We start from the raw sequence: 21,407 nt of genomic DNA, 5'->3' as shown, positions 1-21,407 counted from the left end.
GAAAATCGACAGCTTTTATGTGGCTTTTGAAGGATTCCTCTAGCATTCGTTTGGCTTTGAATACTTTAAGCAAAATTAATTTCGTAGTGCAGTTTAGCATCATAACACCCATAGCCATCGTAACAGCCAGGATAGTATTAATGTAATTTTAAATCTGATTATTACAAAACTGAACGGGGCGGAAAAACTTTTGTGCAAAAAAAAGGGGGGGGGGCATGTGTTTTAAAAGTTTGTAAACCACTCCGTTACACTTAGCAATTTATAAACTGAAAATGTCAAACCATTATTCTGCTGAAACATTTCAACAGATGGCAGCACGAAATAATGCCTTAGATTTTTCTATTGAGTCGTTGCACGGTCAACTGACCTGATTTTTCAAATCGTCCCCACCATCAGGGGAACACCCAAGACTAGGCTTGCCAGATTTCTGAAATGTTCAACCGAGACTGTGCGTATTGCCTCCCCCCCCCCCAGCGTCGAGAGTATTCAAAAAGGTACTTAATGGTAATGGCTACTAATTATGAACCTAAACCAGAGGTAATAATAAATGTCACAAGCAGATAAATTTTAACATTTTATTTCCTGCAAGAAAAACTTTGAATGAGGAATAAAAATTTTATCAATATTTTCATTTACGTTTCATTGACTAGGATTTTTTTTATAGTCATTTTAGGTTTTAATCTTGTTGTAAAAACCCTCACAAGCTAATCCGATATTAATTTTACAATTCAATATTACAAATAACACCTCAAACCCTGAAAAATGAAAATAATAATATTTTCCATTTTTATACGTTCAAAGTATTCAAATCAAGAGCGTTCAAGCGACACCAAATTCATGTTTCTATATAAATTAAAAATAACTCACTTCAAATATAAATGGGGGCAGGAATGCATTAAAATATGCGTATAATCTTACTTTCAAACGCGATTTTTTCAAAGCGACAATTTTAAAAATTCATTTTCCTTTTTCTAGAAAACAACTTTACATATTACTTTGAAAATTTCACTATGTTTTTTAATAGGTTCATGATTCTACTGAAGATAATTTTTTCGTTAGAATTCACCATTTTTCCTAAACGACTGTTTTTATGGTTAAAACTCTTTTTTTTTCTTCAAAAAGTGGCTTTTGATTGATTTTTTATAAAATATTTAAAAAAAAAAACAACTCTGTACAAAAGATTCCCTTCAGTAAACTCTTAGATATCTCTTAAAAACACTGAAAATTGTATGTTTCTATATCAATAGAGACCTTTTGAGAAAAAGTATATGAACTTGAGCAATTTACCATTACGCGTACACAGGGGTACCGACTACCCTTAATTATATTTAGACGTTTTTGATCATCCGTATACAAATTTATCATTTACCGGCACGTGAAGTACACCGACCGGGACACCGGGGCTTTGTCTGAAAACCGGCACATCTGGCAAGCCTACAAAAACCCAACTACAATTTTAGGAGGGGGGATTCTCAATTTCCCCAAATTATCTCCGAATTTTACCGAATGATGAAATACGAGCATAGAAAATAAAGAGCATTAGACATCATCATCCCTGTTTCTCCGAACTTAAATTTTTTGGAGGAGGGAAATTCTCAATTTTTGGAACTCTACATTTTGACGAATAATGATAACTTGGCCAACATCAGACAACAGTTTCCGAAAATGGAAATTTTGGGAGGTCACAGTGACCTTCAACCGGGACGTCTGTGATCACCAAAAAAAGAAAAAAGAAAAAAAAAGAAAGAAAATTAATTTGAATTCTGAAATTTTGAATTCAAATTATGTTTTTCGCAATCACGAACTGAGACAGAACCCTACTCATTGGAGTTATTGTTTCTAGAAACGGCTCCTGTCCCCTCCAAGTTTACCTCTCCTCCTGGGCGGTTACTTGTGCATAGTTGTGTGTGTGCGTAGACCTGTGTGGTATGCACGTAGGTGTGTGTTTGTGTGTATGTGTGTGAAGTCGTGTGTGTGTATGTGTGTGAACGTGCGTGTGTGTAGGACATGGACGCCTCCGACCCAGGAGAAGCGGATAGCTCCAAACCGGAGCAGCCGCGCCGCGCCGCAAGAAGAGGACGGTGGGCGGTGTTGCTGCAAAGGCTTCTGGTCCAAGTTGAAAAAGGCACGGACACCAAAAACGGTCAAATGAGAACAATAAGCAATCGTGATTGCTCAATAAAAAAAAAGGAATCAAAAATTTCATTATTGCGATACTGTTTTAAAATTATCCGAATAGTCAGTCAAAATTTGCAGAATGAGAGAATTTTCGGGGGCCACAGTGACCTCCCTTTGGGGCCCAGCTGTTGATCATTTCCGATTTGGCTGAAGTTTTGCACAAGGGCAAAGGTGCCTATGAAACTTACCTATGCAAATTTTCAGCTTCCAAAATTCAAATCCTGAAGATCTAAGGTCCTCAAATAACGCGTTCCAAAAAAAAAAAAAGAAGAAGAAGAAGAAGAAGCATCGTGTAGTAAAGCTAATTGCTATGTTTAGGCTAAGCTTGCAGAAAGTTTTATCTGTCATCGACTAAAACTGGAGTTTGTAGTTTTCGGAGCAATTTTAGTTGCTGATACGTTCTAGTGTCCTGGCGAGTCTATGTTTATTAGATCACGTTTAGCATGCATGTAAACTCTTGACAAAACAAGTAGGGGAAATATTTTTTCATGCATTTAATAAATTCTAAACAGGATTAATTCAAAAGCTGGGACTAAGTACATCTATAGTTCAAATACTTATTCTTAGCCGGTTACAATATCATAGCATAAGGGAGGGTAGCTCAAAGCAGGTGGATTAACGAAAGAACGCTCAAAAGTTGTAGTTTTCGGATTTTTATCGCAACAATTTCGGTTTTATTTAATAGCAGGGTTCTTGAACTTCAAAATAAAAAATGATTTTTGCATTATTTCAAACCCAATATTTGTTTATTATCATACATTACAAACACTTAAAAAACCCGCTTTGCCCTACGATGGGGCCTAAAGCGGGTAAGTCATGCAGGTAAGCGGGTAAGCTTAACTAATTGCGATGTGGTACATTTTCCAATCAAGTATGAAGTTATAAACGATTAAATTAATTGACTAGCTAACTGCCATTATTTAAAAAAATGTAAAAACAATGTGCGAAAGTTTGTGAGGATGTTTGTTATTCTTTCACGCAAATACTACTGAATGGATTTTAATGAAACTTTACAATAATATAACTTATACATTAGAATAACACATAGGGTAGTTTATTCCCGGTATGGAGGCAAAACCCTTGCAATCCCCCCCACCTCTGCAGGGAGGCACTAAATCACAATTTTCCCATTGATTCTCTAATATGGGGGTTAAAAAATGCTTGCGCATATTAACATTATCTTTCCATCGAAAGTTCTGATCTTTCTGCTGAAGATGACATATCTTCGAAATTTCTGAGTAGGATCAAAAACGAGTTATATGCTTTTAAGTTCCATGCTCGAAAGCTTTCATCAACTCAATTCAGTATTTAGTGTAAGATCTCAACTCTGTCGCTCGCTAGAATTTATTTTATTTGTACTGATTGAGCACTTACTCATTATCCAATTCACCAGCAGGAATTTCACCAAACTTTTTTGGCCAAATATTTCAATAGCTGAGGCATTTAGCAATATTTTGTACTGTCGCTGTTCTTGAAGCTAAAGACTGCGTAACACTGTTTCTCGGTTTTCACTATTTATCAAAAATACCATCATTAAAAAAATCTTTCAAATTTTTATTCATGTGTAAAATAATCTCCACCAAAAGCAAGATTATGTGCCACTACATTTTTTTTAAATATTGGTACTTTAATAGTAATATAGAGATGGGTTGAGACTCTATGTTCAAAAAAAATATCAACTGATATTTTTTTAACATAATAATATTTATAATACAATAATAATATAACTATTAATTAAACATAAGTTTAATTTTATATTTTGTAATTTCTTTTATTTTGTATGCCCTTAAATACCGCGATTTTGTTTCTAAATAAATACTATTTTGTTCTTTTACTATTTTATTTATACTTTATTTTGCTTTTAAAGGTAAGGAAGAAGCTCCGTTTTTAATCACTTCAATGCGGTGTGTTTTGAGTTCTTTCAGTTAAAGCAATTAACGAATGAAAGTAGCGATTTTTTCTCAGAATTATTACTGAACCTTACCCCGGGTATTTTTGCTAGTAAAACATAAAGAAATAACTGATTAAATTAACAAACTAACTAACTGCCATCATAAAAAGTAACTAATAGGATAAATTTATACTTATCCAATTGAAATAGAAAATTTAAGCCAGCACTTGTTTCAAGAAATTATAAATAAATATATGATTAAATCTTATAAACGCTTTGCCATCCCTGCTTTTGCTTGAAGGCACGTTTTTTATTTCAATAATGGGGTTGTTTCCTTCAGTCAAAAGTAGTACTTTTAGTCACTGAAATTGATAGAATAAGCAAAAAAAAAACATTGACCCAGAAATTTTTTTGCATTTTCCCAGCAGTTATATTTTAATTAATTTTTTTAAATGTCCGATTTTTCAAACAAGGCGTGGTCTAGATGACGTCACAAATGATGCTTTTTGGTGCGTCTTTGTACTGCGTTTCCACGTACATCATTTGTTCCCACCCAAAAGGTAACCATATCCTCCTTATTTAATATTCCCTTCTTTCAGCAACTTTACCGAGCCCTTGGTAAACAACAACTAGCCTCCTTGCGCTTAACTCTCCCAACTGTATTACCCACTTCCCTTACCATCGAGTTCCCCAAAATTACATCCTTAGTTTCCCCGTCTAACTCCTTATTTTAAACTTCCCCATTTATCTCTGGAATATTTACAGTACCCTTTACAACTGAACCACAACCTAATGCTATCTGAACTTCCAGAGTTAGCATGCAATGCATATAAACGAACATGATATGCGTGTATGCACTTGTATTTTGAGGATATACGTGCATACCTTAGTATATACGTGTATGGCAGACGTATATAAGCATAGTTAAGTGAACATACATAACATACAGGTATACACGAGTTAATTTGTGGATACATCCAGGGCGTGTTTGTATGTCTCTACTCAGGTATGGAAGCAAGAGTATATACGTATGTATACGTGTAAACACTATTATATACTTGTATAGACGTATATACGTACATTTACGTGTATACACCAGTACATGTATGTATACACTAGTAAATACGCTTATTTACATGTATACCTACAGAGTGATTCCAAGCTTTTGGGCAAAAATCTAAGGTGTCTGAGAGAAAGGCTAAGAAGCAAAGAATCATAAGGAACGTATGGTCGCTGACGTGCTATATGCACACAAAGCTAGAAACTCATGGTTGCAAAACATGAAAGAAATTTGTTGCACAAAGATGATTTTACTCAACATTTTAGTTATTAAGAAATATTTAGAGCAGTTGTTAAAAGTTACGACCTGTAGAAGATCTAATACACCCATCGGAACAAAAGTGCATCAGCGACTGAAGAAAGTTTTTCAAAAGTCTCGTTATTGCAACAAAGAGTGTATTACAGCTGTAGGCTCGCAAATTTCATCAATCTCTTTAAACCTTTTTTAAGACATAAAATGTTGTGTAAATTGTGTTTGTGAAAAAAAATTGTGGCATGTTTTTGCATCCATTAGTTTCCGGCTTTGCGTGCATGTAGCGCGTGAGCATTGTGTTTCTGACCACACATTCCATATGATTTTCGCTTCTCATCTTCCCCTCTAACACCTTTTAAGTTAAGAGTTTAAACTTGCCCTATATACTTGTATATCATATATGCTTGTATGTAAGTGTTTACTCGGGTACGTACGCGTATGTACGTGTATACCTGAGTATATAAGTGTTCGTATATATACGAGTATAAGCGAGTACATACGTGTATATTCGAATGTGTATATCTGTATAGATAAAAAAAAATACTTGCAGATATCTATATATGTATTTATTGGTGCATTTGTGCTAATACGTCTATATACGTGCCTACACGAGTATATGCGTATACATACGCATATACTCGTATATTTGACCCCGTTTACTGTAAAAACAATGCGTATTAAGTGAAATTAATATATAATTTATGTCTGCCTTATACTTAAAGTTTAAGTGACATTAGAAGAACAATGACCACTTTACTCCATCTTACTTAAATGTTTCTAAAAAAATAATCTGAAATAGATTCAGCTAACTGCTAATAAGAAAGAGTTCTTGAGACATGTAGGAAGCTTCCTGTGCAGTCAATCTGTTCATAATTCTAATTTAAAAAAAATTCCAAGAAAGTTGAAAGAGGTGTTTAATTTTAAAAAATTTCATGTTCACACAAAACTTTTTTTTTATCCAGTCAAAATTTTGCCAATTGTAAAATTTTGTATTCAAAATGTAGTTTCTGACTGCCCTACTCTAAAAAATATTTTCATATTCATTCGAACATTTGATTCTAAGCTATAGCCATTTATTTGAAGTATGACCACTTTACCCCATTGACCACTTTCCCTCACCAGACCCTATAAAATAACTTTCAGTGTTCAAATAACATTCTTTTCTGCAGCATCTAAATAAAGCAACGAACTTTCACGAACTTTCTAGGGTCTGTGAGCCTTGTTTTATTATCAAAAATCCATGTGGGACTTTATTCAATGTCATCTCTGTTCCCTAGTAATTTTCCAAGAAAGTGAAAGTTTGTAAAAAAAAAAAAAAATTGTATGTGTATGTTTTTTTTTTTTTTTTTTTAATTTTTTTTTTAACCGAAGGAGTAATAATATACTTTAATAAAATATGAATAGTTGATTTGAAAAAATAGAAAGCTTTTCACCTGTTCAGTCAAAATTATCCTTTTGTCATTTCTGTCCCTCTCATCTCTGCCCCCCATTTTAAAGCAGGTTCACGTTAAAGTCCTTATCCAATGATTTAGAATGCTCTAAGTGCGCTTGATTTTCTTGGTTGCGTTATTTTTTTTGTTTCTTTTCTTTTTTTTTTTTTTTCCTTTTTTTTTTGTCAATTTCATACACGAGAGAGTCTTAGCATCGCGGTGTTGGAGCGTATAAAATATAGAATGGATAAGGGAATCAGATTGTTCGGTTGACCAAGAGGTCTGTATCACATAATGGGGTCGTTTCCAAAATTTTAAAAGTTTTTTTTTGAAATAGCATGCTCAAAAACATAGGATCTGACCACTTTTTAAATGATTTGACTAAATATAATATTTTTTTAAAAAATATTTTAATCGGCGCGCTGTCCTTGTTTGAAAAATCGGACATTAAAAAAAAAAAAAAATTAAAAAATAACTATTGGAAAAATGAAAGTATTTTCTGGGTCCATGTTTTTTTTTTTTTTTTTTTGCTTATTCTATCAAATATCTATAGTACTAAAGTACTATATATACTTTTTTATTGCATTTAAACTTTAAACAGCACTAGCTTTGGAGGACAGGGGACAGGTAGAATTAACAGAATTGTTAATATCGTTTTGTAACAGAATTAGTAGCAAAGCATTTGAACAAAATGATTACTATAACTATTTGCGTAAATTCAATTCAAGTGTTACTACAATACCCGACTGGTACTTTTGTATTTATAGTTAGGAGAACAATATCTGAAAGAAAGTTGTTTTCTATGAAAGAAATCATTTTGAATATGTAAAATTAGCTTCTGAAAAATTAGAGGAATAATTCCAGCTGGGAAATTAAATTATCCTTCGAAAAATGGTTAATATGTTACAGAACTCACTATACAATTTCGTTATCAATTAAATTTATCGGTAAAGAAATCAGCAACTGCAAAGATTTCTACTTCCAAGTATAGGAACTTATCAAATGATACAAGTGAATTCTGAATGCTGTTGACGTTTATCAGGGAGTAATTGCACTTTTTCTGTGAATATATAAACTCATTTACAATCTCAAAAAATCGCTTATTTTTCTTTCCTTTGTGATCATGAATTCGCTCTTGGTATTGACATTTTTTGGTAAGAATATATATTTATTTTTTGCTACCATATTTCCAGGTAGAATAATAAATCTCACTTTTGAGGATTAACGATATATTTTTTCTACCTTTTACTTAAAAACCTGATGCTGTGAACAGCAGAATAGTTTTCAGGACGATAACTCTATTGCTTAAACAATTGTAATTTTTATTTTGTGGTTAACTGAAACTGCTGAAATTTCCATTAAATTTACGCTCATGAAATATTATCTCTATATATTAAAAAAAAAGTAACATCAAAGAAACTGTGAAAGGCTGTCTCCAAGCTACAGAATTTTTTTTTTTTAAATCTGCAGAAAAGTTAAACAGATTTGGAACATGCTTTCTGAAGAAAATCTGCAGTTTTTATCTGTCGACTTTTTGCAGAAAGCATGTTCCAAATATGCTTAAATATTCTGCAGATGCTTTTTAAAAATATTCTGCAGAAAATCTGTAAATAAACTGCAAAAATTGTACCCAACAAATTTTAAAAAATGATAACAATCAAAAACAAATCTAATTAATGCGATGAAAATCCGAAAACATTTTAAATTCAAAGTTTCAACATATATTTAATAAAAATTAATGAATTTACTACAGCTAGGTGTTTCATGTGTGTTTAATAAAACATATAATTAAATCTTGAACAACTCCTCTGAAATAAAAATTTATATTTTATTAATTTGGAGCATATGCAAATTGAAATAATCAAACCAAGTTTGGTACAAAAGTACACTGTTATGATTTAAAAAAAATTTATTTTTTCAAATAATTTTTTTTTTGTCTTGAAACTTCGTACTAATTTTTTAATTAGTACGAAGTTTCAAGACAAAAAAAAATATTTGAAAAAATTAAAAATTTCGCAAAATTTGCCTAAAACGACCACATGGTTATTAAGTAATTAAGATAATTAGACTGGTTAATAGCGAGACATCGTAACGCAATTTATTTTATTAATAGTTATTGACAACGTAAATGTTTGCTCAAAATTTTTAACCAATCGGTGAAACAGTAAAAATTTCAAAAAATAAAAATCTCCGATTAGGTATTAAATTTTCAAACGAACGCTAATCTACTATACACTTATTAAATAAAAGTTAATTTACTCAAATAATAATTGTTGAATTTTAAAGTGTCTTACCTTTTTGTAAACCGGGGGCTTGAATCCGATATTTTTTCACGGGTTTCCAATAATGAAACTTGAAATTGCTCTAATTAATTGTGTCCGTAACGGTGCAAAAACAAAATGCAACACATCGTCAAAAAGGTCATCTGCTCTCTCAGCTCTTTACCCGAGGCACGCACATAGTGCGGAACGGTCAGTAAGAGGACTGGTATTCAATGCGCTTGTACTAGGTGGAATAATGCCGATCAGACACATTAGTTCGAGTCATATTTGTTCCTATTTAACTTTAATTTCCTATTTTTTTTTTTTTTTTCGAAAAGAGACCAATTTGACACTGCTTAAATCCGTATCCTTCTTGAAATTGACATTTTTGAAAGCCCTTTCAAACCATTTAATAACTTGCGTTATTCAATATCGTTTTTAGTAACGAACATATATCGTATAGCTGTTAAGTACATCAATATCAGGAGCAGTATTCATGTTTTGAACCAGATAAGCACTTTTTTTTTTTATTCTCAATAATTTAGCTTTAATGAATTTCATTACGTGCGGCGTACAATCAAGCAATATGAAAGCGATTAAATATCCCCGCTATAACACGACAACTGCTCACATAAGGTCCACTTCTTATAAAAAGCAGTCAATTGTGTGGTTCGCTATCTATGAATCATCAGGCGCATAAAAGGAGTTAACGCCATGCAACGGCAAATACTAAGAATGTATAAAAATTAATAAATAAGAATATGTGAATAAATAAACGTAATAAAATAAAATCGATTAAAAACGCAAGGAATAAAAATTTTAATACTATTTTTTTTTCTATCGAGAAAATTTGAATATTGGCACTTTTATTTTTAAAGAGAAACAGATTAATCAAGATAAAAAGTTACCGAAAACTTTTCAGGTGCGCTTATCGTTGCGTTTCAAAAAACTCATGTACTGTCATTTCACTTTTATTAATTTTGATTTGAATTACATTAAATTAAAATTGATTTTCATGTATGATTTTTGTACAATACAAGAAGCAGATTTTTTTTGTAATTTTTCAGACACGTTGAAATTTCAAACCTCAATTTAAAGTTATGAAAACATAAATCAAAGTTTCTTTAAAATAATTTTTCAGTTCTTTATTACTGATTTCAATCAAAAAAAAAAGATGCTTCTTTCGATTTTCTTTAAAAAAAATATAAACTCATGTATTAATTTTAAAATAGTGAAATAATAATGTTTGAAGCAAAAACAATTAATTGAGACATAACATATTTTTACTCTAATATATTTTAATTTTTCTATTCATATACATGGTTTTTTGTTACCTTACTAACACGTTTATGCACTATATTTATATTTTAAATAAATAAATAGAGTAAAGATAAATAAACGTTTTTTTTTTCCTAACACCTTGGTTATGAATATTTTATCAAGTTCTTCTTGTTTTCTGGTGAGAGCGGAATTGTGTTCTAATTATGAGCAATTTACTTAAATTCTATTTTCTACGGGAGGAAAAGTTTTTTTTTTTTCGAAAAGGAACTCATAATGCGTCTTTTTATCTAATGCTTTCCAATAGACGATTTAGTTCTTTGCGTATCATATGAGATTGCAAAGAAATCTTCTAGGTTTAGTGAGCTTCAACGAAAAGGAGTGAAATCCGCTAATAATAATAATTTAATATCAATAGTAATTTAATATCATTTGATACAATTTTAAGAAATGCAATAACATGCAAGAACTGTCTTCGAAACTTTTTGTAATTGACATGCACTTCAAAGTTAAAATCAAACACATATGTTATGGCTTAAGAAGGCTATCGTGTCATTTCAGGGCATTATGTAAAAAAAAATGACGCACTATCTTGCTCATTACATACCTTACCATTTCTTCCATTTTTTAGGTTTAGCTGCCAGTGTTTTTGCAGAGCCATCTTGCAGTGATACTGAAGCTAATAAATGTAATAAATTAGCACCAAGTGGCATTGAGTATGACCTCAACAAGTCATGGCCAGAGACTGCTAAAGGACTGGACTTTCTGTGCCCGTAAGAATTTTTTACCACAGCCCATGACAATAGAATTCGAAGTTCCTTTTTTATCTCTATTCCTTAGTTTTTTAAAATCCAAAGTAGTGGGTGCAGAAGTTGTTGAACCAAATATTATCAAAAGTTACTTGTAACTTGTTTTAAATTAACTTTAAAGAATTTATACTGTCTGTACCATACTATCTGATAAGGGAGGAAGCATGAAATGGAAAAATTTGATGCTCATGTTTCGTTTATTTCAATGTGACTCAGCTTAACTTATAGACTAATATACAACTGTAATTGAAAACTGACATCCGTGCAAACAGACGCGTCCACTTCCGCCCGTATACCGAATGTTCACTTTTCCAACTCATCAAAGGTGTGACAGAACCTCTGACATTTTACATTTACGATGGGTTTACAGCAAGGAATTTAAATACATGCACGGCAATTACAAACGAAAAGATTTCGACTGTTGGTCCACACAGTGTTATGGAGATTGGCTTACACTGCTACCATTCTCACTTCAACAACAGTGCTGGCTAGTGAAAAATTTTGTAGATGTCCAAGTAAAAAAAAAAAGTTTAGTCCTTTTTGCGCTATTGGTACACTCAATAGAAAAGCTAAAGATTTACAGAAAAAAAATCCTGTTTAACTCATATTGTACAATATTTGACTTATACCAATATCATTCAATTAGAAACCTACACGTAAACAAAAGATCGATATAAAAACTTTCTATAAGCATATGAAAATCTACTGGTACACAAAAGTTCTGATTTAACGATTCATCTTGACTTTTTAACTCTCAGTTAGTAGCAAGAAGCTTTTAATCGGCAATTCATTTTACGTTGTTTAGTATGCCAGCCTCTGATAATTTGATCTAAATAAAACTGTTTATTAATAAAAGTTTAATATGTCACAACAATTTGCCAATTTCAATTCTCAATAACACTACAGTTAAAATATATTGATTTAAGCGGATATTATTTACTTCCCTGCTAAAGTTAATTAAAGTAAACATTAATTGAGTCAGTGAGAAGCAAAGGAATGTAAGTGCCAAAATTAAAAAAAAAAAAAAGAGAGATATCCTGTATAAACTGTAGGAGAACCGCTCCTCTGCTTCGGGGCAAGAGTTAGAACTAGTATCCCTGGTAGGTGGGGCTTTATACAGAAGGATGTAGGGGAAAAAATTCAAAGAAAGTCTACCTAGAGCCTGAATTTCAAGCGCGTTTTTCTCAAAACTTCAAATACTCCACTTACCTCCTTTTGCTTCTCACTGCGACAATTATACACTGTTTAAGAGGTTTCGGAGCAAAACTAAAAAGTCGGGTAAAGGGGAAAAAATGATATATTTACTCTGTTTTTAGCGCCAATTATTATTTTAACTACTATGTAGTAACACATTTTGTCTGTCTCAGCCGAGGAAAAAATGTCTCTAAAAATCAAAGAATATGATAATGCAAGCAATTTTTAAATATTGATACTCCAATAGAAATATTTTGTTACAAGTCAATTTTTTTTTTCACTTTTTTAAATTATATATTTTAAAATTAGCATTTAAAACATTTTTTGCGACCTACTAATATTTAAAGCAGTATTTAATTATTTAATACTGAGCTTATTTTTGTTTTAAATATTTGTACAATTAGTCAGGTGCTTGTGGGGAAAAGTGGAATAGTTCATTTCGTTTACTTATTTAATCATTTATTAAATCACTCGTAAATTTTTTTCACATTCTTCTTTAAGACTCCACTTAGTTATTCATTCAAGGAATATTTTCTCATTCATTCATTATTTTATACACTGTTTTATTTTTCTCATTTATTATTTAGTTTCGTTTTTGTTTAACTATCTATTAAATTATCTATTCAATTATTCATTCATTATTTCATTTAATTATTCATTTGCGAAAAAATATTTCTAATAATGAAATAGAAAAAGTTTTTTTTTAAATATATATTTTTTAACTTTTCACTTTGCACCACGTAAAAAAAAAGTTTATATTTTTTTCTGTACAAACTTACAGCCAAACATTTAAAAAAATTAATAAACAAAAAATTAAAAAAAAAACAATGTTTCGTTGCAAGTTTTATTACAAAATACATTGTTCTTTCTTTATATACTGTAAATTTCCAGTTTTTTTTCTTTCGAAAAGAAAAGTTATCAAAATTTCACTTTGTCTCTCATTCCCCTATTATTCATAAATAAAGAATGACTTTAATTTTAGCAGAAAATGTTTTTGTTCATGTTTGATCATAAAAGTAAACAGAAAAATACTTGCAGGGGCTTCCTCAAAATGATACAGTGTACCATTGATTTCTCTGCAAGATGTCCAAACACATTAACAGCTGCTTTTATTGATTCTAATCGAGAATATCAAAGAATTTACTCAAAGATATGCTCTGAATCTGATCCTGCAAGACAAAGTAAGCTATTTCTTTTAAAGGTCTTGTACTGTTTCTGTCATTTTGATGTAGCATAAATCGTCATTTTGTTGCACTAAAACTATAACGTATTTTTTGAACTCAAATAACTAAAACTGTTTGAAATATTTTTCTCGTAAACATTTTCTGTGTTATTATCTAGTTGAAATATGATGTAACTTTTCTTTTTTATATTTATTTATTTTACGCGTAATGCGTCTTTAAATTTGAGTTTACTTAGACTTTTCTTTTTGTTTAAAAATTAATTACTACAAATATGAATATTATATACACACACACATATACAACATGAGATACATTTTAAGAACACATTTTACATATAAATTCAAAGACATTGAAAGAAAAATGTAAGAATAAATACTAAAATGTACTGTAACGACAGCACAAAGCTGCTAGAAACAAAAACAGTACAAACATATTCATGAAAAGGTGAACTAGGAACCGATACTTTCTCAAGGGGAGGACCGGTCTCTAAGTTCTCAAGGCCCTTTCTGTTTAGCAAGAGGGAAGGTCCCTATAACTTGCTTACCATAACCTTAGTAAGTTCACCTTTTTTTCATTTTGGTGTTGTTTCCGAGTTCTTGCTTTTTGCATTTTCTAATTTATTTTGATTGTTTATTCATGAATATATATATATATATATATATATATATATATATATATATATATATATATATATATATATATATATATATATATATATATATATATATATATATATATATATATATATATATATATATATATATATATATATATATATATATATATATATATATATATATATATGCGCGTAAAAAGGAAAACCATGGCGTTTCTCCAACTTATATTTTTGAAATGTGAAACTATCCGGATGAATTCATATTTGCGATAACCAACAACTACAAACAATAGAAAAAAAGCTGCTGAAATTTTAATTTTTATTAAAATTTGAAGCACAACATCGCATAAATAACAAAAAATGCTACCGTTGTTTTAATTAAACTTCAATAAAAAAAGATCCCACTAAAAATACTTCGTAAACATTGTTTCTGCAATTTGTAACGAGAAATCAAGAATTTTCAAAAACACTCACTTAAACGAAATTAAAAAAAATCAATTAACGTAACTCTTTTACAATTTAGGATGTCTTTCTAATTAAAAACCTAGGTATTTCCATTCATAAGATCAGATTAAACCATTTCTTGCCTGTTTCGCCTACGTTATCTTTTATCTCCAAACTTTTATGATAATTTAGTTATCTCCTTTTTTCTAGGACAAAGTATAAAAATTCAAAGCATCTGTTTTGAAATTATCTATCATACTTGATAATCCAGAGAATCTGCAAGACGCTGGTTCTTGCCCTCATTTCAGAGTAGTTCTGAAATTTTATCTTGGAGCAAAGTTAAATACTTGAAAGTGTATTTAATGTCATATTTTGTAAACAAACTTTAAAATCAAGCTTGTATTTTATTGTATACGAGCTGTGTCGCCCGGCTTTGAACGGTCTACCTCGTCAATAAAACTTTGTCAAATAACGCGTGTTCACTAATAAAGCTTGAACAAAAAAAAAAAAAGAAACGTTCCGACAGATTGCGGAAAAAAACCAAAAAGGAAAAGTTTTAAATATTTCGATTACAGGAAAAGCCTCAAAACAAAAGCCAGAATTTTACTTGTTCATATTCGAGAAAAAAATTGCAACAGATTTTTCTTTTCAATGATTTTTATCACGCTATAAATTTCAATAAAAGCATTGTTCAACAATGACCACAATCAACAATACATTTCTAATTGAAGCCTTACCTACAATATAGCGTGAAATTAATTTGAAACAGTTATAGTTTGCTTCTAATTACCTTGGAATATTTCATCTAAAGATAAAAAATCACAGGTTTCCATGTATATTTATTCTAATTTTTGCGGGTTAAATTTCGAACAATTCGTTTTTTCTTTTTTTTTTTTGGCGTTCGAAAACGCTTCTACGTTCTTTCTCATGTGCCCAAGTATCTCCCTACCAAATTTGGTCTAAATCCGAGGCAAACTATGGATTTCTACAGGAAACATACACATTTACGCATATTCTTTGTTTTATTTATACAGATTCGAACCCACTTTGCACAACCACACTTGGAACTTCATGAAGAAAATGAGCTATGGTGAAAACTCATTTTTCAGAGACTGGTAAAAATCATTTTAAAACAAGATTTTTTCAAAAAAGTATTTTTAAATAAAGCATTTTACTTTAAAACGCTTATACGCAAATCGATTTAGTTGGTTTGAAACAGGGCCGTCCCGACGGGGGGACGAGCGAGGCAATCGCCCCGAGCGCCGCAAAATGAGGGGGCGTCGCAAGGCGCCCCTCTTTTCGACGGAACACGACGACATTCACACGAAAACAAAATGTTCACGAGGGGCGCTTTGCTGCGCCCCTCATCGTATAAAATGCCCCGATTGTATAAAATTAGGGGTCCCTTGCGGCGCTCCCCCCCTTTTGTGTATCATAGATACACAGTCATAGACACACAAAATAGGGAATCATTGCAATGATTCTCTATTTCTTCCTAGGGCACGAAATTATTCCTCTCTCCCTAAGTCTCCAAAACATTCGTTTGCTTTGTATCATTGAATCAGATACAATTTTTGGGAACATAACTGTTTAGAATCAAACAAAAGGTACTTCTCCTTTGTCTAGTTCTCATCAAATTTTTTTGAATTCTGCCCCTGCGTGCACGTAACCATAAAAAAGTTGTAAGAGAACACATTCAAAAAACAAAAACAAAAAACAAATAACTAAATAAAAAATCTTTTTTGTCGGATAGGAGATAAGGTTTAAAGTTGTTCGGTCAAAATTTTGAGCATTTAATTTTAAAAACGCAATTTTAGCCCTAAAAACGCGATTATAGGCCATGTTTATTTACGTTACAGTAAGAGTTCAGAGACTCTTTCCGATCGATTAGTTTTTAAATAGATTGAAATCAATTCCTTCTCCCCCTGCAAGTTCTCGAAATTGAAATTTCAAAAACGCAACTTTAAACAAACTTTGAAGATTTTATGAATAGAAGGATCTGAAGCATTTACCAGGAAAATTGTTCAAAAGTATGGTTCAAAAAATTTAACCAACGTTTTACATTCAGGGGCTGTTCAACTTAATTTTTTTGTAAGTGTCGTTTAAAAAATCCATTGCTGGTGATATTTAAGAAAGGCGGCATAGGGACTCTTGCACGAAAATTTTCTTAAACTCAAGTCTTAAAATGCAATGTGTAAGGCCATATTTTGTAATATCAGGCAAAGTGATTTTTCGAAATTAGAGCTCCAAAAACGCCATTCTGAGCAGAGATTTTCGATGTTGTTGAGTATTTGTGAGCTTCTCCCTAAAACTTACAAGTATTTGATGCAACAGAATAACAGCTTCATTTATAACATATATGAAAGCTGATATTAAGTTGATACATGTAAAACTAAAAAACTATTGAAAAGAATCATTGGATGAGTCCAGGTTGAAATTTAATTTTTATGTAATTTACTTCGATACATACATTTTCTATTTTTAATCAGCAAATTATTTATTCGTGTTCATAGTTCGATCAATATGAATAACCAACTCAGTTTTGATTGTTTGTTTTTTATCTATTGGGATAACATTTTACTCGATAAAATACTTGAATTTTCAAAATTTCCCTTTTTTCGAAAAATTTTTGGGACATTAATGTTTCACAAACATTCAAAACAGATTCATTGCTTTTGTTTTAATTTGTATTATGCATTGCCCTTTGATTGTTCTGTTCATTAATATGTAAAAAAAAAAAAATAAGTATCTCTTATGCACTGATGTTATAACTAACTTGATTTTTCTGTGTATATGGGGGAGGGGGGCGCCAGAAAACTTTTTCCCCGGGCGCCGTCTGGTCTTCGGACGGCCCTGATTTGAAAGATGCTGATGCGAACACTAAGATGTATTTCATTCTTAGCGTTCCTATTGGCATCTCTTCACTTTTAATGCCGCTATGAAGTAAGATATAGAGAGTAAATAACATTTTTAAGCACTTTAAAAATTATGGAAGTGCATATTATACTATAATATTTTTCATAAATTATACCGTATTACCCCGCATTATGCGGCATGCCAGATAAAAGCTAGTTTGACCAGCATACCGGAAAATTCGAATTTTCCGGCATGCCGGATAACGTGAGGTTTATTTTTCAACAAAACAAAAGTAAATCTCCCCCATTCAGTTCCAATCATATAGCAATCTACAGATACTTCGATTCTTATATATTTTTTAAGCAAAGTTTTTTTTGTTCCTCTTAGAGAGATAAGTTTAATTTGTATTTATTGAATAGCTATGGTAAATTCTTTAGCACTGGCTGAGGTACGGTAACGTACTACTTAAATATTTGCTTAGTTTTAATTTAATTTTTATAAATTTATTTGTTATTGAATAATATTTTTCCTGTTAAAATAACAAATGGCGTTGTTAGTTGATATTTTTACAAAATAAAGTTGTTTATTAATATTAAATAAGGTACGTATTGAACTTTAAGCTGAACATTTATTTTTTATAGTAACTATTGTTTTGTTTTTCCCCACCTCGATTTTTCCGGTGTGCCAGAAAGGACCAGGCAAGTGTTAATGAAAATCTGGTGACCCCCGAACTTTGCGGCATGCCGGATAATGAGGGGTAATACGGTAATCTAAAAGTATTTAATACCAATACTGTTTATATGAAGTATAATGATTATCCAAAAGAAAACTTTTTTTTATGTAACTTAAAAATTAAACGCGTTTAGAATAAATGTATTATCGTTAAGATCTAAGATTTAAACATTGAATTTCGATAAAAAGTTTAATGAAATTATAATGACTATTAAAATATTATTTTGAAACATCATTTGACATATTTGATATAGCAAACCCGCTTTGATGTAGCCGTTTGCTGCTGATTGTAGCAAACCTGCTTTGAATTTTTTTAAATTTTTTCCCTTTCTTTAGAATTTTTGGAGACTGTGCCATGTTTAAACAAGGAAGTTGGAATAATAACAAAAGGCTGTGAAAAAACCATCACCGATCTGGGATACTGCGAGTAAGTTACTAAGTAAATGGTTCTTTTAACATACAAAACCGAAGTTGTTTGTTAATCTTAACTAATAATAAAGCTAAAAGTCCTTCTGTTGGGATCTCTCTCCATATGGATCTCTGGATCACTGTGACGTGTATAACACTTAGACTGTTCGGTCGATTTTCGGAAAATTTAGCAGACAATTAGTTTGTAGCATGGGATAGTGCACTTCGAAGCGATTTTTTGAAAATGCGATTTTTTACCTTTTTTACTCTAATTTTAAGCCACCATTAGTGGATTTAATTCCTCTGCAGCAATACCGATTGAATTACCATAAGATTACCGAGTAAATTACCATATCATGGACGAGCAAATTAACATAGCATATTGGGGAGAAATTCATCATCCATTATTTATAACACACATGCAGGGAACCAAATACCTTTTAATTTTCTACTACGAACAAAGCCGTGCGGATACCGTTAGTAAGCTATAATAAGGTTAACCAGGCTGAATTTTGAAACGCTGCACTTAAAAAAAGAAAAGAAAAAAATCAGGGAGTTCTTGGAAAATAATGGGCAGCAACTTTACTCCAATTCGGCGGTAACGTATCTGGCAAGAAATCAGGAAAGTTTCCAGTTAAAAGTCAGTAGCGTTTTTGAAATTAACCTCAATTTTTTTCTGAAGAATCCTGAAACCCTTCCAGTAAATTTAGTGACGTATGCGTGGAATAAATCAGAAACCTTAAAAGAAAACGAACATATAGTTAAAGTTATGACTAATAGTTAAAGTTATGAAATAACTTGATACTTAAAGTTATGAAAAAATGGTGAGCTATGCCTAAATCATTATTTGCTTGCCATTTTTGAAAATATTTAATGTTCAAAGATTGCAGTTTGCCCTTATTAGGGGCTATGTCAACCTGGAGGAGCCGTAATTGATGTGAAATCAAAACGATCACGAAAACGCTGAGTATGTCTTCACGCGGCTAGCTATAAGTATTTTTAACAACAGTGAGCAGTCTGTATTCACGTAACTTCTGGAAACATATTCGGAAAAATAACTGATTTTCACAGGAAACTGGTGGAAAATCAGAAAATCCTGGAATGCTGCTCGGAACTAATCTGAAAAGTTTTCGAGTTTTCTTTCACGGTATTATCCAATTACTAGTGCCATAACCATAAAGGTTTTCAGTGTTTTACCATGTAGATTCATCCTTAACTTTGTATTTTATAGCTAAATAAAATAATCATTATAATTGTCATTTTTATAATCGACTAGTTTGCTTGCCCATGTTTACGGTTCCAAGTTATGATAATTTGGTAATTTAATCGTCCACGTTATATTGATTTGCTAGGTAAAATGTTCTTAAAATTGAAATAGAAAAAGAATAACATCGTATTTTTGAAAAATCGCTTCGAGGTGCACACTCTCATGCTACTAACTAATTTTGTGCCACACTCGACCGCACGGTCTTTGCGCGATGTGAGTCACAGAGCTCCTGACAAACAGAAATTCAGACATAAATTTATATACTTTCAGCTTTATTATTAGTAAAGATTTCCATGGTTTACGATAAAACCCAACACTTAAAATAAGTAAGGCAAATATCACCCACTTAAGATAGTGTGTTTCCCAAAGGTACAAGCATTTTTCAAATAATTATGAAATTGTTGTGATAGTATGTGGATACATATTCAAGCAACAAAATCAGCACATTGGGCATGTTAATTAAAATAGCTTAACAATGTAGTACTCTTTGGTCAAAAAAAGTGTTGGTAAATCAAAGAAATAATTTAAGAACACATAATGCTTTATTTTTACTTGAATTTGCAGACATTTTGTAAATTAATAATAGTGGACTGAGCAGCTACAATATTGGTTTACTATTACTTTTTGACTTTTTAGTCCAGTTCGAGATTGATGACACCCGACCTTGGACAAGTCCCCCTCTAAACCGTTTGAAAACAAAATAAGTTTGGGTTGTTTTGATCAAGTGTTGGCGAAACAAGTTTTTTCATGAAGTGTCATTGTTTGTTTCCATTAAGAACAAAAATTTAAGCCGAAAACTCGCGCATAACTTCCCAATAAAGGTTCAAATTGTGGAGGACTTGGTTTGCTTATCGCGTCTACTACTCTTCCTAATTCCTACCAGCTCGAAGCTATTGACTTTCCCACAAAACGCCAACAGTCTTCAGCCAAACTTTACTTAATATTACCAATTTGCTTCTACTTCACTTAATGCAGTTCAAAATGCCTGTATATATTACTCACCCATTGTTATCTTCCTTATCACCCCATTTTAATAAAATCAGAGAAGCCGTGGAGCATATATAAATTCGAGAAAAGTTTAACCAAATCAAACAGTAGATGAAATAAGTCTTAGCATGTGTGTTTCAAGTTGTAATTTTCTTAACTTGATTCTTTATTACAGACTACAGGATGCCATTGGCAAATGCATCAAAGATGAGGTTGCTAAGAAATGTGGAAAAGAGGCATATCGTATGTTCAGCAATTTGTACAAACCAAGAGAAGCTCAATTTGAAGTATTCTGCAGAGTCAATTCGAAAGATATGTAAATTAGATGTTTAAATAAATAAACTTCTAATACGAAAAAAAAAAGATTCAATGTTTGGTGTTACCTTTCTAATCGTTTTAGCCATGGGTCTTTCCACGTGAAATCACATAAAATAGTGGACCGATCAAAATAAATAGTCGACCTGCCATTATACCTCAGATTTTGTCCCTTATTTTTTTACAAATAGATATGTATGAGATAAGTTCAAATGAATTTTGTTTTTAGATTTTAATGAAAATTA

General features: G+C 31.3%; 1 protein-coding gene across 1 annotated transcript; it reads left to right on the top strand.

Moving 5' to 3' along the window:
- Nucleotides 1–7,823: 7,823 nt before the first annotated feature.
- Nucleotides 7,824–21,200, top strand: LOC129225195 (uncharacterized). The gene is made up of 5 exons (XM_054859763.1): nt 7,824–7,965; nt 10,982–11,123; nt 13,392–13,534; nt 18,522–18,612; nt 21,023–21,200. The coding sequence occupies exons 1-5, from the start codon at nt 7,935–7,937 to the stop codon at nt 21,165–21,167; spliced, it is 552 nt and encodes a 183-aa protein (XP_054715738.1). The 5' UTR covers nt 7,824–7,934; the 3' UTR covers nt 21,168–21,200.
- The last annotated feature ends 207 nt before the right edge of the window (nt 21,201–21,407 follow it).

The sequence above is a fragment of the Uloborus diversus genome, chromosome 6 (genome assembly GCF_026930045.1).
Source record: "Uloborus diversus isolate 005 chromosome 6, Udiv.v.3.1, whole genome shotgun sequence".
Taxonomy (NCBI): domain Eukaryota; kingdom Metazoa; phylum Arthropoda; class Arachnida; order Araneae; family Uloboridae; genus Uloborus; species Uloborus diversus.
The sequence above is the reverse complement of the archived record's forward strand: the minus strand, read 5'-3'. Positions and strand labels throughout refer to the sequence as shown.

Coding starts and splice junctions, on each gene's coding strand:
- LOC129225195 (XM_054859763.1), top strand. CDS start 7,935: ATGAATTCGCTCTTGGTATTGACATTTTTTG. Junction 11,124..13,391: donor GGACTGGACTTTCTGTGCCC/GTAAGAATTTTT, acceptor AAATACTTGCAG/GGGCTTCCTCAAAATGATAC. Junction 13,535..18,521: donor ATCTGATCCTGCAAGACAAA/GTAAGCTATTTC, acceptor CCCTTTCTTTAG/AATTTTTGGAGACTGTGCCA.